Raw genomic sequence first — 15,377 nt, forward strand, 5'->3', positions numbered from 1 at the left:
TCTTGACATTCTCAACTGCCAAATATTTGGAAGGTAGCTCCCCAACACCGCAACAGAGAGAGTCCTCCACCACTTCATTATGCGTAATTTTGTCCAATGCCGATTTCTGAACTTTTAGCGAGATTGATCCTTAAGCCTGACACAAGCTCAAAACAAGTGAGAATTGCTCGGATTGTGTGGATAAGTGGATTGTCCTATTGTTCTTAGCAGCAGAGGATACAGAGATCGTATTGGTAGTACACTAAGCACAAAAGACCTTTCCTCGTAGCCTACTATGTCTACGGTTAAGTGTTGTGATCGTGTGTCAGTGTCACAAATGACAAGATAACAAGTTTGAAGGATTGGGAACGTCACAATGACGAGTTTAAAATTAATATAACAAAATAGCTTAGTTTCGTGTATTGACTTAATATCTTTTGAATTGAAATGAGATTTATTTTTATTTTTTGGGACAATCAAAGTGATTACATGTTCGTTTAAAAAAATATCAAAAAATACAAGATAATCAAGATCCTAATACAAATAAGAACATTAATTACAAGTAGATAGTGAAGAAAAAGAGCAATAAACTGCAAAGATATCAAATTTCTTCTTCTGTATAAGGGAGAGATGATGGTATATCCGGAAATGATTTCCTACCATTTAATCAGATTGTAGTCTTTTACGATAAGAGATGCTCCTAAAACAAAGGAGTAATTTGCCCATGAATTTGTCGATCCATACAGACACGGATGATGATTGAAAGCGATGTAGTAATGAATCATCGATGTTTTTGAATCGAGATAAGCAAGCCACGAACCAGCAATTAAAATTTGAAGAACTCGCCCCGTAACGACGAAGAAAAATCGCCCAAAATGGCAAAAAATTATGTCAAAAACACTAAAAATAATATAAAAACATTTTATTCATTACCTACTACCAAAAACTTTGATTTTGAAGACGGATTTTAAAACAGACCAAATTTGAACCCAATATTTATTTTTTAATTCACGTATTCAAATGATCCGATTAACTTGAACTCAAGCGGTTCCTCCCAACTTTGACTTTCTTCTTATCTTTAGTTTGAAAAGACTGTTACTAGTTAGATTCCTTCACCGGCGAACACTTAATTCACCTACATCAATAATCACATTAGAAAACCTAGAAAATCTCTTATATTCACATAGTATAACATTAATCATAAATGCTTATGATCTTACCGCACAACTCTAAAACCAACACCCGCATCATATTAGTCGCACTTGATCTCCAGAATCTCAGTTCACTGTTCTCGTCGAATCAGTTATTCTGACAATATTTGAGAAAAATTATTACAAATATATACTGTAAAGACATTATATTAATAAAAAATTCTAACAAATCGTCCCCTCGGACATCCTCAAAACCGCCTAGACATATGTGGTGGGCCCAACTCACCCATAAAAGGGAGCCATGCTAAATATCAGAGAGTGGGACCCACCTATCACACTCACATGGCGATTTTGGGATGGTTTTTTGGAGGGCTTGTCCAGAACCACTGTTATATTAAATGACAGGTATGTTTCAAAATAAATAAATAAATAATAATAATTAAATGACATATGTCTAGATTATGGTGTCTGAATTAAATACTAGAACACCGCTGTCGCGGTGGGGATGGACAACCAAACAGAAGACAAATATGTCAAACTGAAAAAGAAAAAATATTATTTTTCCTGAAGCGGAAGGAGCACGTCGATTTATTAGTTGCAACATAAAATTAGTTGACGCATAAAACAGAAATATGGGTGCATAATTAGTGTGTTATGCTTCCTTTGTAGTAGTTTTCATAATGAGTATGTGTTGCAGCAAAAACGCTCCTACAAGACTTCTCGAGATTTTTATTAAAAGATATAATCTTAATTGTTGGATGAATTAAGATTTATATCCGATGAATGAATTGTAGGCCATCAGATTATTCATAATATTCCTCGAGATGCGTTCTTTGATGATGAAGATATTTCAGTTTTCCAATGACCCTGGCTCTCTTAGAATTGATGAATGAAGAAGGGGGTACCTGAAAGACACTTTGATGCCTCAATGAGTAAGATCTCTAAGCAGTTTTTTATGGAGAGAGAAGGATTAGAAATGTGTACTTTTCTAGTTGAAATTCCTCCTTCATTTGTAGGTTGTAGAGTGTATGCATCCAGTCAATTACTTTTCTACATTCATTTTAATAATGTACCTTGACCAAATGCTCTCTAGGTTCATCTTTATTTTAAATCCGATTATGTATCTAGATACTAAAAATGTACTTAGTCCAATAAATAATCTATATTCATCCCCTCCTTTCAGGATGACCAGATTAATTAATGTATTTGGACTAGATACACATCTAAATTAATTATAACTTCCTGGTTTGAATTTATGCCTGGTCTAACCATCAACAAATTCATTCACTTTTTAGGATACAATGAATTTAGTCACCTTTAATAAAGGCCAACAGATTAGGTTTTTAACCCTTAATGGATTTAGGCTTCAACCCATGATCCAATTAAATGTTTTTGTTTAAGGCTAATGGGATAAAGATCCTATTAATCCAGTTCCATATTTATGTGGTCCAAACATCTCCCCCTCTTAATTCCGAAATTGTTGGTGGATTAAGAAGAATGTCCTGGATCAGTTGCTTTATAGTTGTACTCCGACGCCCCCAAGATACCTGCTGAAACGATATGGTAGTCTGCTTGCAAATAAGGTTGCACTTGGTGTTACTGGACGAGAGTTTTCCGTAGTCAAATATGAACGATGTTTGATGATTATATCACGAGTTTCAAGTTATGTGTTTGCAGATGTAACAGGTCTTCTTGCTTGCAGTACAATTATTTTTTTTTTCCGTTGTGGCAGCTACTGCACTGACTACTATATATGTTGGCACGTCTCTTGGATAATTTATCTCGTTTTTGGGACAAAAGTTCGTGGTTGCACTGGCGCAAAACTTGACGAGATTTTGTGCTTGCGATGAGTGCAAGACTTAAGTCTTCACTTGTGATTTGAGGTCGTAGATGCCAGCACGACGGAATACTTTCTGCTCGTACTGTAGTTGTTGTATAACTTCATAGTTCGGAAAAAACTGACGTACTTTTTCTGTAAAGTATAGACCATTGTGCTTAGGTCTGTATGATGTTGTATTAATATACTCCTCCAATTGATGTTCCAATAATGAATCGTGATCTACACCTTTTAGATGGTTGTAAAATATCACAACTACTCATGCATTGAGAGATTGATAAGTAATGTTCTTCGAGTGATGCTTCATTATATATCAAACATAATGAGGGGAACATGAAGTAAAATATAAGAATCATACCTTTGAGATCTTCGTATTATGTAGTTTTTTTTTTGTATATATATATATTAAAAAAAATTGTGTCTTTTCATCTTCGCTTTTGTGAGATCCCCTCACTCTTCCGCTCCATTTCTAGTAAGGCTTCTTCATGCAAATAATTTTATATTTTTTTAACTCCATCAAAATTTCTTCGCGAATTGGTTTGTTAGTGTGTGTGACTTTTTTCTTTTGTCTTCTTTCATTGTAACTCTTTCTCCGACAATGCTTCCTTGTGTAATTTTTTCCACTTTGCTCCATAAAAGCTTCTTCGCAAAATGATTTTTGTTCGTTCCACCTTTGATAAATTTTATATGCGATTTTATATTCACTATAATTTTTTTGTTTGTAGATTTAGCTTCTGATCCAGCAAAACTTCTTTATAAAACTTTTTTTCCCATTGCCCATGGAACAAGGTCTCTGCTATTTTTGAGCCTGCACCGAACCGATTTAGGTTTAGCTTTCTCGCGAATTTGCGCAAGTATTAACTAAGACCGTGCAAGGATTTTTCTCTAATTAAAGTCAAGTTGGTTTGGTTCTCACTTCCTTGAGATGGGGTTCCATTGCCCTTGAAACAAGGTCCTTGATATTATTCAGCTTGCGCTAAACCAGTTTCGCTTGCTCGCAAATTTGAGCAAGTGTTAACTAAGACCGTGGAATATTTTTTGAAAGTATTCCTCTAATCAAAGCCAAGTTAGAATCAGTGCTATCATGCGAGATCTATTGTTTAACTGCTCTGGCTAGTATGCCCGAAGTTTGTGTCCGATCTTAGTTATGCGAGGGTTATTGCTAAACGAACTGGCTAGTATCGAAGTGTGTGGGTCATGTATTAGTTTATGAATTTTGCATTTGTATGTGAGTTGTGCATTTGTTGTAGGACTAGAAAATACGATTACTTTAAACAAATTGAGAAATCGTTTAAGCTTACCTTATGAGGCGTGAATAGATTCAACATCGAAAATATGCATCTCATAGTCAATATTGAACTATTTCCAAGTTGCTAAAGTTCCAAGTTTTGGGCATCATTTAGTTGCTCTTCACTCGATAAGACTTCCCTTCTACTAGCTTATCTATCAGGTACGGTCTTCACCAGACGCCCCCTAGCTATTCTAATATTGTGAGTATAAGTCGCAACGGTGTGTAGGTCTAATTATTTAAACTCATGCAAGTTTTATTTTTATTTTTGTATATCTATATATAGATATAGATCAATTTTTATTTTTATTTTTATTTTGTCTTTCCATCTTCACTTTTGTGAGATCTCCCCACCCTTTCGCTCCATTTCAAGCAAGGATTCTTCATGCAAATAATTTTATATTTTCTTTAACTTCTCAGACCCTATGAGGAGAGGTGTTAAAGCTATTACTAAAGTAGATGTTAGTAAATAGATTAAATTCTTTTATGAAAGGCAGCCCATTGATATTTGTCCTGAGTGTTATATTATTAAGCACCGCGAAGTTGCTTGTAAGGATGTAGTTAATTATTTAGAAAAATCTCATGAAAAGCCATACTTTTTTGGTAATCCAAATATGATATGGATGAATATATCTACTATCAAAACAAGCTTTCCTCCTGTTTCCAAAAGCAAATAAAAGGAGTTTGTGAAGAATGTTGTTTTCGTCCCCCCCCCCCCCCCCCCCCCCCCCCCCACCCACACATAAAGGATGGAGAAATTATTAATATGAATTTCCTGATCAAAAAAGGTGAAAGAGAAGGAGTTAATGAAGATATTAGGCTTGAAAAAAGGTTTAGGGTCTCTGCGGCTGAAAGTGGCGATAAATCTGTCAGTAATACCACTGTATACAAAAAGGACATTCAAACTTCACTATCTTTCACTGCAAAAGATAATCCAACACAAGCCTCACAGATGGAGAGTCAGGTAAAACCCAAAAATTTGTTCTCATTTAAACTCTTTTTAAAAATCACTTTTTAACTTTTGTTATTCTTCTATCATATACTGCATCAAGCACGAAAATTTAATTTAGTCATTGGTATTTTTTTGACTTTTATTTATTTTTTCAAACATCTGCACATAGTTAAGAAACTCAACATTGATACACAACTGAGTTGCCATAATAGTTTCACTCAATTCTATACTATAAAATTCATAATCATCCTGTTACTTCCAGGTTTGGATATGAAAATAATTTCTTGGAATGTTCAAGGGTTCAAAAAATCTGAAACTAGGAATCATCTGAGCGACTTAATTAAGACCCAAAATCCAGATATCATCTTCTTGTGTGAGACCAAAATAAGCAGTCATAAATGTGTGTCACTCGTAAAACCTTTTGAATACCTTAATAGTGCTTACGTTGAACCTCAAGGTCTTTCTGGAGGATTAGTGCTACTTTGGAAAGATGGCTTTTGTTGTAACATTGTGGATACTACTCATACCATGTTTAATGTTTTAGTTCAGGATGATCTCAGTAAACCTGAATTCTTGTTAACTTGCATGTATGGTTACTCAAACTTCTCTAGGAAAAAAGAACAATGGAAGTACATTCAAATTATTAGTAGTAAAAATAATAGTCATGGGTAGTTTTAGGAGACCTAAATTTTCACTTGGTTGATTGCGATACTAATGCATCTTCAACATATTATGGTATGTATAATATCATTATTTCTTCATGTGGTTTAGAATATTTCGGGTTTGTAGGAAAGAATTACACTTGGATCAATAACAACATGGGTACTGGAACAAAGAAATATAGAATAGACATGGTTACAGGCAATGTTAACTGGTGTCTAAATTTTCCCAACAATAAGTTATATCATCTAAATCAAGTAGGAAGTGACCATAGTCCAATAATGTTAGTTACATATGCCACTATCCCTAGTTGCTGGAAACCTTTGAAGTTTTTCTTAACTTGGTTGAATGATGAATCTTGTAGCACTGTTATTGCTAATGCTTGGAGTTCTAGTATCAATAGTTCACCAGGCTATCTATTAGTAATCAAACTGCACATTACCAGAAGAAAGTTGTCATTATGGAACAAGGAACATTTTGGTAACATCAATCAAACTGCAGATAGTCTGCAAAAATATTTAAGCATTCTTCAAGAGCAGCCTTCATATCTAAGCAAAAAAGAAGAAATAATCAATCTCAACAATGGCTTAAGAAAATGGCATAGATTAGAAGTGAATTTTATCAACAGAATTCAAAGGATCATTTCATCAAAGATATGGACAATAACAATAAGTATTTTCATACTAAAATAAATAGAAGGAAAACTAGAAACAATATAGACTCTATTCAAAATCATGATAATAAGTGGTTACAAACAAGGAAAGAAATTTCAAGTCACTTGACCCTTCACTTCAAAAATATCAGTACTTCTATAAATCCAGTTGTAGATGAAAGTCTATACAGTGTTCTTCCTTCTATTATTTCAACTGAAGATAATGCTATTCTCACAAGGATCCCTTCAAATGATGAAATTCATAATACTCTCAAAAGTATGGAAAATTGGAGGGCCCCTGGTCTAGAAGGCTTCCAAGCAGGCTTCTATAAAAGTCAATGGCAAATAGTTGGTGAAGATGTATGCTTGATGGTGAAAAAATTCTTTGAAAGCAAACATATCCTCAAGCAAATTAACAAGACTTATATTTCTTTGATCCCAAAGAGGAAGAAAGCTATTTGTGGTACTGATTATAGGCCTATTGGTTTGTGCAACACTTCTTATAAAATAATCTCTAAAGTTCTTGTTAACTGGATGAAGCCTTATATGGAGAAAATTATATCACCATTTCAGGCTGCTTTTATGTCTCAGGAAGATTAATAAGTGACAATAAAGTGATTTCTCAAGAAATTATTCATTCTATGAAGAAGAAAAGAGGAGAAACAGGCTGGATGACATTGAAGCTAGACATGTCTAAAGCATTTGATAGATTAGAATGATCTTTCTTGATTGAAGTTCTTAAGCACTTAGGTTTTTCTGATGATTTTTGTAATCTCATATTTCAATGTATCAGCACTATTTCATTAGCAGTCATGCTGAATGGTATCCATGTGAATAATTTCATCCCACAATAAGTATTAGACAAGGTGACCCACTCTCACCTTATCTCTTTTTCTTAGCAATGGAATATCTCTCAAGACATCTCACCAATGATGAACATGATAAGTACATTATTGGTATTAAAGTGGATTATCTCTCACCAGCCATTGCTCATTTGCTATTTGCAGATGATTGCTTGATTTTTACTCAAGAAAATTTCCCTTAAGTTAATAATTTATTGAAGTTGCTTCACAATTTTAGCTCTGAGTCTGGACAGGTAATCAGTTTTGAAAAGTCTGCAGTTCATTTCAGTAAGAAGACCAAGCCTGAAGTAGTTGAGGCTTTAACACAAGTTATTGGTGTTAAAATTATGAGTTTTAAGGAGAAGTATTTAGGATCACCATTAATTCTTGGACATTCAAAAAAAGAATCTTTCAAGTCCATAAAAGAAAATTTTGAGCACAGATTTTCTGCATGGTCAAAATCTTCTCTTTCACAAGCAGGAAGGGGAACAATGATAAAACATGTTCTCAACTCTGTCCCAGTATATCAAATGGGTACTTTTAAGCTTCCAAATAATCTCATTCAGCAGTTAACTTTTATTGAGAGGAAATTTTTCTGGGTTTATAACAACAACATGGGTTCTAATTCTATAGCATGGGTCAATATTCGTAAGCCTAAAAAAGTTGGTGGCTTAGCTTTCAGAGATCTAGAGAAACTCAATTTGGCTCTCCTCACAAAAATTACATGGAGAATATGTATTGAATCAAGCAGTCTGATGTCTCAAGTATTGGGTAGTAAATACTTTAAAGGTCGTGAGTTAATTCATCAAAATATCTCAGCAAAAAATTGTTCTTATACTTGGAATGGAATTACAAAAGGATTAAATATTGTAAAGGATAACTACTTCATGGAGATTAACATGGCAGGAAAATCAAAATCTGGAAAGATAGATGGATACCTAGTATGTCTCATCCTCCTTCCCTTATTAATGATTACTACAAATTCTATGAAGATGTGGCTGAATTATACTTACCAGATTCAAATCAATGGAATATTAGTATCCTGGATAAGTTGTTTGATGCTATGACCACCCTCAAAAGATGGAAATTCACTGTTAAAAGCACTTACAAACTATTAACTTACAATAATAGTGAAGCTCAGACCAATGGTGTCATTATTAACTCAAAGGTATGGAAAGCATTATGGAGTTGTCCATTAGCTCAAAGGATCGAGTTATTTGCTTGGAAATGCATCAGAGGCATTAATGCAACTAAGAGTAAGAGGGCTTTGTACAATTTTTGTTTGGATGTTCATTGTGACATTTGTGGTCACAGTGTCAAAACATGGAACATATTATCTTTGATTGCAAACATGCTATAGCAGTTTGGAGGGGTATAAATATAAATATTGATGTTGTTTCAGAAGACTGCAATTCTGTGTCTGAATGGGTAATTAGCTGGTTTGCATCTAATTACTCAATTTTAGAAGACAGATGGTTATTCTTACTCATGATTGGAATCTGGGTATTATGGAAGGATATGTATGATGTAGTATTTCAGGGAGTCACTCTTAACCCTCATTCATCTGGCAAATACCAAATTAATTCGTATTTATTTCGTAATGGTCTATGCTTAAAATGGTTTTAACCATAAAAATCCTACTTACAAAATAATTAACAAGACATGATTATGGATTTCTTAAAACCCAACAAGAATGATAATAAAAGATTCACGGGAAGAAGATTAAACCCCCTTGTAAAACTACACAGCGTGGTCTTCTTTCATCTCCGTATCAGCCAATCCTCCAGCCACCGAGCTCCTCCCTCTCCGTTTGTCACCAACCAAGAAGAACAAAACCAAAACTCCAAACCGGCCTCCTTTTTTTTGTTTTTGTTTTTAGTTCTGATGAAATATCACAGCCTTTCATTACCTTTACAACAATCGACGGTGTACGCTATCGATCCACATGCAAATCGATCCGTATGATAGTACAGTGTCGATCCGTATGAAACAAAGTACATCCCCTATAATCAATGGTAAAGACTATCGATCCGTATGAAAAAAAGTACCTTCACCATAATCAACGGTGATTACTTTCGATCCGTATGAAACAAATCGCACCAATCATACTCTACTAGCGCACCTATATAAAGAACCCTATTCTCTTCTTTCAATCTCACACCAAACACTACCTTTACTCTCTTTTCTATCTCTGAAAAACATTTCATTTTCCGTCCAAATTTCCGATCAAATGGCGCCGAAAACAGAGAAGAAACCAGCAGAGAAAAAACCCGCAGAAAAGAAACCCGCCGAGGAAAAGAAAGCAGAAAAAGCACCAGCAGAGAAGAAACCCAGAGCTGAGAAGAAATTACCAAGCAAGGATGCTTCATCAACAGATAAGAAGAAGAAGAAATCAAAGAAATCGGTTGAGACATACAAGATCTACATCTTCAAAGTTCTGAAACAAGTCCATCCTGATATTGGTATTTCAAGCAAAGCAATGGGAATCATGAACAGTTTCATTAATGATATCTTTGAGAAACTTGCTGCTGAGTCGTCCAGATTAGCAAGGTACAACAAAAAACCAACTATCACTTCTCGAGAGATTCAAACTGCTGTTCGTCTTGTTCTTCCTGGTGAATTGGCTAAACATGCTGTTTCTGAGGGTACCAAAGCTGTTACCAAATTTACAAGTTCTTAATTGCTTTTGCTGCTTTTTAGGTTTTAGAAATTGTGGGTTTCTTCTGTTATTTTGTCCCTAGTGGTTTCGATTCTAGGAATTATGGTTTCAAATATGTAATTAGTAGTCTTATCAATCTTCGGAAGGATGTAATCAATTTCAAATTCAATATCTTGGATGTGGAATCAAATGTCTTAGATTTTGGAAATGAATCAATTGAAACCCATTGTTAATTCTGAATCCGAATTACATATACTTATTTCTGTTGCATTTAAATTGACCCAAATATTTATTGGCTTCATTGGTTGGATTTTTGCTAAGGACTAGTGAATTGCTAGCGGCTTTAAGGTTATTTCAGCTTAGCCATCCACATTCAAAGTAAAATGGGATGTGTCAGGTTATTTTACCATGTGGCCTTAGCTTATTCTTAAGCCAAACTTTAGATAATCTGCAGCATTGAGATTCAACCAAGTCCCTGACTACTTAGATGGGGAACACAATCATAGAAAGGTTTTGTAGGTCGATTTCTTTCTAACTGTGAGGATGCAATTTCCTTGGCTTTTTGTTTCTTCTGGATGCTGTGAAGTGGGTTCTATGAGATGGGGATGCATTATGGATGAGGATCCTTCTGTGATGGTGTTTATAAGAGGTACATACATTTTCTTGTAAAATCTAATTGAAGTTGTTTTCAAGGCACACAAATTTAATTGAAAATGTAAAGTTTCCGTGTTTTCCTTAATATTTGATTCAAAATTCATTCACATGGAAGCTGTAATTGTTAACTGGACGGGAAAGAAAAATCAAAACCTTTGTAAGTTGTCAGTTTCTGTTGTTAGTGTGGGGGCTTGCGATTCTTCTGGCTTGTTGGCATTTTGATAAAGAAGAAAGAAACTTGGAGACTTGCTTGAGGACAATGCAATGCAAGGTATTTTCTGATCCTCCTTGATTTGTTAATTTGTCATCATTTGTTAAAAGTCTGGGGGTTTAGTTTGCCTGAGTAGCTATGTCGTCCCCTCATAGGAAATAGTAAATTGTTATTCTTATGCATTTTTGCCTTCTCAGTTTTACTGATAGGTTAGTTACAGTTATTGAGAGAGCTTAAGTTAGTTGTATAAGTTAACTCGGGCAGACATATGGTAGCTGTGGATCTACTAGTTGCACGGCACAGTCTCTGTCTTGCACTCTCTGGTCTCTAACGCCCCAAAATTTTGAACCAACATTTGCATTGCTAAGCTTAGCAAATCACATGTAAGTGTAAAACAGTTAAAAGTCGTGTGCTCCAAACTTAGTTATATAGCAGATATACTCTCGGCGTTCTTTCATACAAGAAGAGTTGGCTTAGTGATCTTAGTCCCATTGTTCCAGGTGAAACTAAAATAGGAGCTATGTAACGAAAACCTTGTTGATATATGCATCTGTATATTGAAGTTCTAAAGCAGAACACAGAATCTCAATGGGAATTAGAGTAGGCTTAGTATCTACTATTATCTTCAAAGATACTTGAGAAATTTGCAGCATTCATTAGAAACTGTGCCATCTAGCTGACACAGAATCTCAACTAGAACCTATAAGAGCTTCATTATTTTTAGGAAAACATAAGGCTCATGGATTTTGATTACTTTGTGGACCTCAGCCGTAGTGTGTAGCGTCTTCTAAAACAATTGCATATTTGCATTTCCAAATAGACCAACATATAGCAGTAGTGATTAGGGGGGGTCAGAGGTGCACTAACTTGCATCTTCAACTGTAGATTATGGAATCTATGCAGTTGGAAGGAATCATTGGAGACCACCACTGTTTATGAAGTAGTCCCAAACCTGAGCATAGAATTTGCACTTTGCAGTGAAAGAGGATATGAGTAGCCGACTCACCTACAGAGCAACAAAGAAAAACCCATTTATCAACAGCTTTCCTCTCTTGTAGATAGTCCATGGTGCCTATTCTTTTTTTTGGTAGTACCCCAGCCATAGAAAGAACCCTATCTTGTGATGCCTTGGCTAGACCAAACACTAGGATTAAGCATTTGACAGCGAGTAGCCTTGATTTGTCTATGTTCCATGTGATAATGTGTTCACCCATTCCACTAAAAGAGTTCTCGATTAGTGTAGTTAAGGAGCAGACTTCTTCTATTTTGAATCTGAGAAGGTCTTCTGTCAGTCAAGACCTATGTTTAAGATCCGTCTGCATTAATAGTTGCTGTACATTTACAAAGCACCGAGTTACCATCTCCCACTAGATACAGGAGTTGTCTTTAAAAAGTGTGTTTTTAATTTTCTTCCATAGACCACATCCATGAGCGTGCTTGAGTTCGAAGACAAAGTTAGAAGATGTTGGGTTTGATTGATTTCGTAAGATTGTCTATCCAGAAGTGAAAGTTCAAGTTAAAGATGTCGTTATCTCGTTGATTAATCAAGAATGCGAAGGAGGTGAAATTGATCAAACTTTACTCAGGAGTCAAGATATTACATAATGAATGACAAATATAAAGACTGTTAGATTCTTTTGAACTGTCGTTTTTAGTTGATACAATCAATTAGACGCTATGGTTAAGGCTGAAAAATGTTTGCAAAGAGAGAAAGATAAGGTTTCGAACTATTTGCACCCAGTACCGTTCAACATTCTCATTAGAATAAATATAAACAATTTTCACATTTATGGGAAGCGATTAATTTCTAGATTTTCTTTTCTTTTTTGTTTGATGTTTTTTATATGTACAGATGAATCTAAACAAATGAGATGTACAATTTGACACATTTTTGTGCTGCAAGGTTGATAAACAAATGAGATGTGCAATCTACGTTCCTCTCTTCTAGGCAGATTTCAGACAACATCATTGTTGCCCATGAAATAGTGCATTTAATGAAGAAAAGTAAAAAAAGAAAAGGTAATGTAGGTTTTAAGATTGATATGTCAAAGACCTTTGATAGGGTAAATTGGACATTATTACCGAAAACTTTTGGTTTCTCGGAAGATTGGTGCGCTTTAATTATGAATAAACAATATACAACGTGATTTTTGGTGGGGTAAACATACAAACTCTAAAGGAATTTACATTAAAGCTTTTGATTTCTTATGTAGACCAATTGATCAAGGAGGACTAGGTTTTAAAGAAGCTAACAAGGTGAATCAAGAAATGATTAGTAGAATAGCTTGGAGGCTTGTTAGCCATCCAGATGACCCGTGGGCTCAAATATTAAAGGGTAAATATTTCAAAAAAAAAAACAGGATTTTTATAGTCCAAAGATAAATCAAACGCTTCTTAGATATGGAATTGCATTCTTCAAGGCATTGAGCATATAAAAAAATACAGTATCTGGGAGGTAGGGGATGGTGCCTTGATAAATATATGGGATGATAGATGGATTTCAGCCATAACCGAGACTTTTGCTAACTTTGTCCAAAGGACAAACACTCACATAACACTTGTGTATAAATTGATTAATCCAGACACAAAAAAAGTGGAATATTCAATTTTTACAATCAATTTTTGATAATGCTGTAGTTCAGGAAATAATGAACATCAATCTCTACACTACTAGGAATGGTCATCTGAAAAAAGACAAATTAAGATGGACCTTAACTAAAAATGGTGAATTCTCTGTCAAGTCCTTATATGCAAAACTCTTAAATCCGTCCAATCTTGTTTCTCATTATTATAAAAAGTTCTGGAAAGGATTATGGAGCATGGATATGTTTGAAAGAGTAAAGCTTTTTATTTGTAAATATTTGCAATATGCCTTACCAACTAAGCAAAAGTTGGGATCTGCCAGAGATGAAGATAAAAATTGTGTTTTTTGTCGAAATGTGGAAGAATCTACTTATCACCTATTTTTTGAATGTGAATTTGCCAAGGCTATTTGGAGTTTACCACCAATAGCTACACATGGAGTACATCTAAACTTACATACTGCAAATAAATCCTTCCTAGATAACTATAATGAATAACTTACATTCTATTTCTATAGCACTAGCAGCCACCAAGTGTTGGTTTATATGGAAAGAAATGTGCCTTAGAGTCCTTGAAGATAAATCTAGATCACCTGAACAATTAGCTCTAGCTATCACCAGGTATTTTGCTTACTGGCACCCAAAAAATAGAGCCAAGAAAACTGAAACAAGCAGCACTACTCAGAACATTAATATTTGATGGAACTTACCAACTGTAAACAGTTTTAAACTAAACTATGATGCTTCTTGGTTGCCCGAGGTTACTAATGCTGGTTTTGGTTTTATCATTCGTAATTGGACAGGCACCTTTCAAGCAACAAAAATTGGATGCTGCAAGACCTTCTCAGCTGAGGAAGCAGAAGTTGTAGCTCTGCTACGAGCAACTCAATGGGCCAACAGAAAAAATATACAAAATCTGGTGATAGAGGGGGACAGTCAGGCGATAATATGGTATCTTCAAGGAAAGCAAACAACTGTTCAATGGCAATGCTTAGCAATATTAGAAGAAGTTAAATTATTAGCAGATCAATCAGTTTCATTTTTAGGTTTTCAGTACATAGAGAGAAGAGCAAACAAGGTGGCAGACTTGTTGGAAAAAAGGGGAGAAGCTCAATCAACACGGTTTCTTGGAATGATCAAGCTCCTAGTTTTTTTACTTCCCGCAATAGATCTTGAAACTGTCAAGACTTATGATATATGTACTTTCAATAACAATGTCTCTGTAGTTTCTTCTGTCGATGTTAATCCAAGAAATCCAGTCATTGGAAGAACAACTCACCATGAATCTGTATCTCAAGAGTTTGAATTCGCAGATTAACGGAGACCGAGTAATATAAGTATTATTTTCAAAAATAAAAGGTTGATAAGCCTTCGATAATGTAAGGAATAGAAAAGAAATATACCGTCACAATTCCCTTTTGACAAAGAGGTAGGAACTAAAAACGAATAAAACTAATCTAAAAAAGTGTTTTTTGCTTTGATAAGTCAAGATGACGTAAGCATGTTTTAATTCTCTTGAATCTTGCTCGTTGACGTAAGCATGTTTTATGATCATGAAACTCAATCAAATTTGTTCATTCCTCTGTATAATCAAGCAACTATTTATCCTAGTTTTAGATATTCTTACTAGATTTACCAATCCTATCTTCCTACTAGCTCAAACATTCACATAGAGATACCATTATAGACACCATTATATTACTAAAATTCAAAAGAAAAAGATATCAGGCAAACCAAGTCCTATTACATTCATTACAACTGAAAGAAAGCATATTACAACTCATATTACCAGTCAGTTTCATTACAGCTTTATTGTTTATGCTAACCAACACTGAAGCTGCCAAGCAAAAATACCCTATGAAACTAAGACCATCTTCAACAAACCTCCTGAGAACTCCAGTGTTATTCCA

The 15,377-nt window shown here is 34.7% G+C and overlaps 2 protein-coding genes across 2 annotated transcripts; both read left to right on the forward strand.

The window, feature by feature from the left end:
- Positions 1 to 5,021: 5,021 nt before the first annotated feature.
- On the forward strand, positions 5,022 to 9,326 carry LOC113315494. The gene is made up of 5 exons (XM_026563768.1): positions 5,022 to 5,219; positions 7,313 to 7,341; positions 7,600 to 8,302; positions 8,676 to 8,800; positions 9,260 to 9,326. The coding sequence occupies exons 1-5, from the start codon at positions 5,022 to 5,024 to the stop codon at positions 9,324 to 9,326; spliced, it is 1,122 nt and encodes a 373-aa protein (XP_026419553.1).
- A 196-nt stretch (positions 9,327 to 9,522) lies between these two features.
- LOC113315030 (histone H2B.3-like) lies at positions 9,523 to 10,260 on the forward strand. The gene has a single exon (XM_026563340.1). The coding sequence runs from the start codon at positions 9,592 to 9,594 to the stop codon at positions 10,039 to 10,041; it is 450 nt and encodes a 149-aa protein (XP_026419125.1). The 5' UTR covers positions 9,523 to 9,591; the 3' UTR covers positions 10,042 to 10,260.
- The last annotated feature ends 5,117 nt before the right edge of the window (positions 10,261 to 15,377 follow it).

The sequence above is a fragment of the Papaver somniferum genome, chromosome 10 (assembly GCF_003573695.1).
Source record: "Papaver somniferum cultivar HN1 chromosome 10, ASM357369v1, whole genome shotgun sequence".
Lineage (NCBI taxonomy): Eukaryota > Viridiplantae > Streptophyta > Magnoliopsida > Ranunculales > Papaveraceae > Papaver > Papaver somniferum.

Excerpts from the sequence above, each read along its gene's own strand:
- LOC113315030 (XM_026563340.1), top strand. The coding sequence starts at position 9,592 with ATGGCGCCGAAAACAGAGAAGAAACCAGCAGAGAAAAAACCCGCAGAA.
- LOC113315494 (XM_026563768.1), top strand. The coding sequence starts at position 5,022 with ATGAATTTCCTGATCAAAAAAGGTGAAAGAGAAGGAGTTAATGAAGAT. Across the intron at positions 5,220-7,312 it reads CCTCACAGATGGAGAGTCAG|CACTATTTCATTAGCAGTCA; the intron begins GTAAAACCCAAA and ends TCAATGTATCAG. Across the intron at positions 8,801-9,259 it reads TCTGAATGGGTAATTAGCTG|CCTTTCATTACCTTTACAAC; the intron begins GTTTGCATCTAA and ends GAAATATCACAG.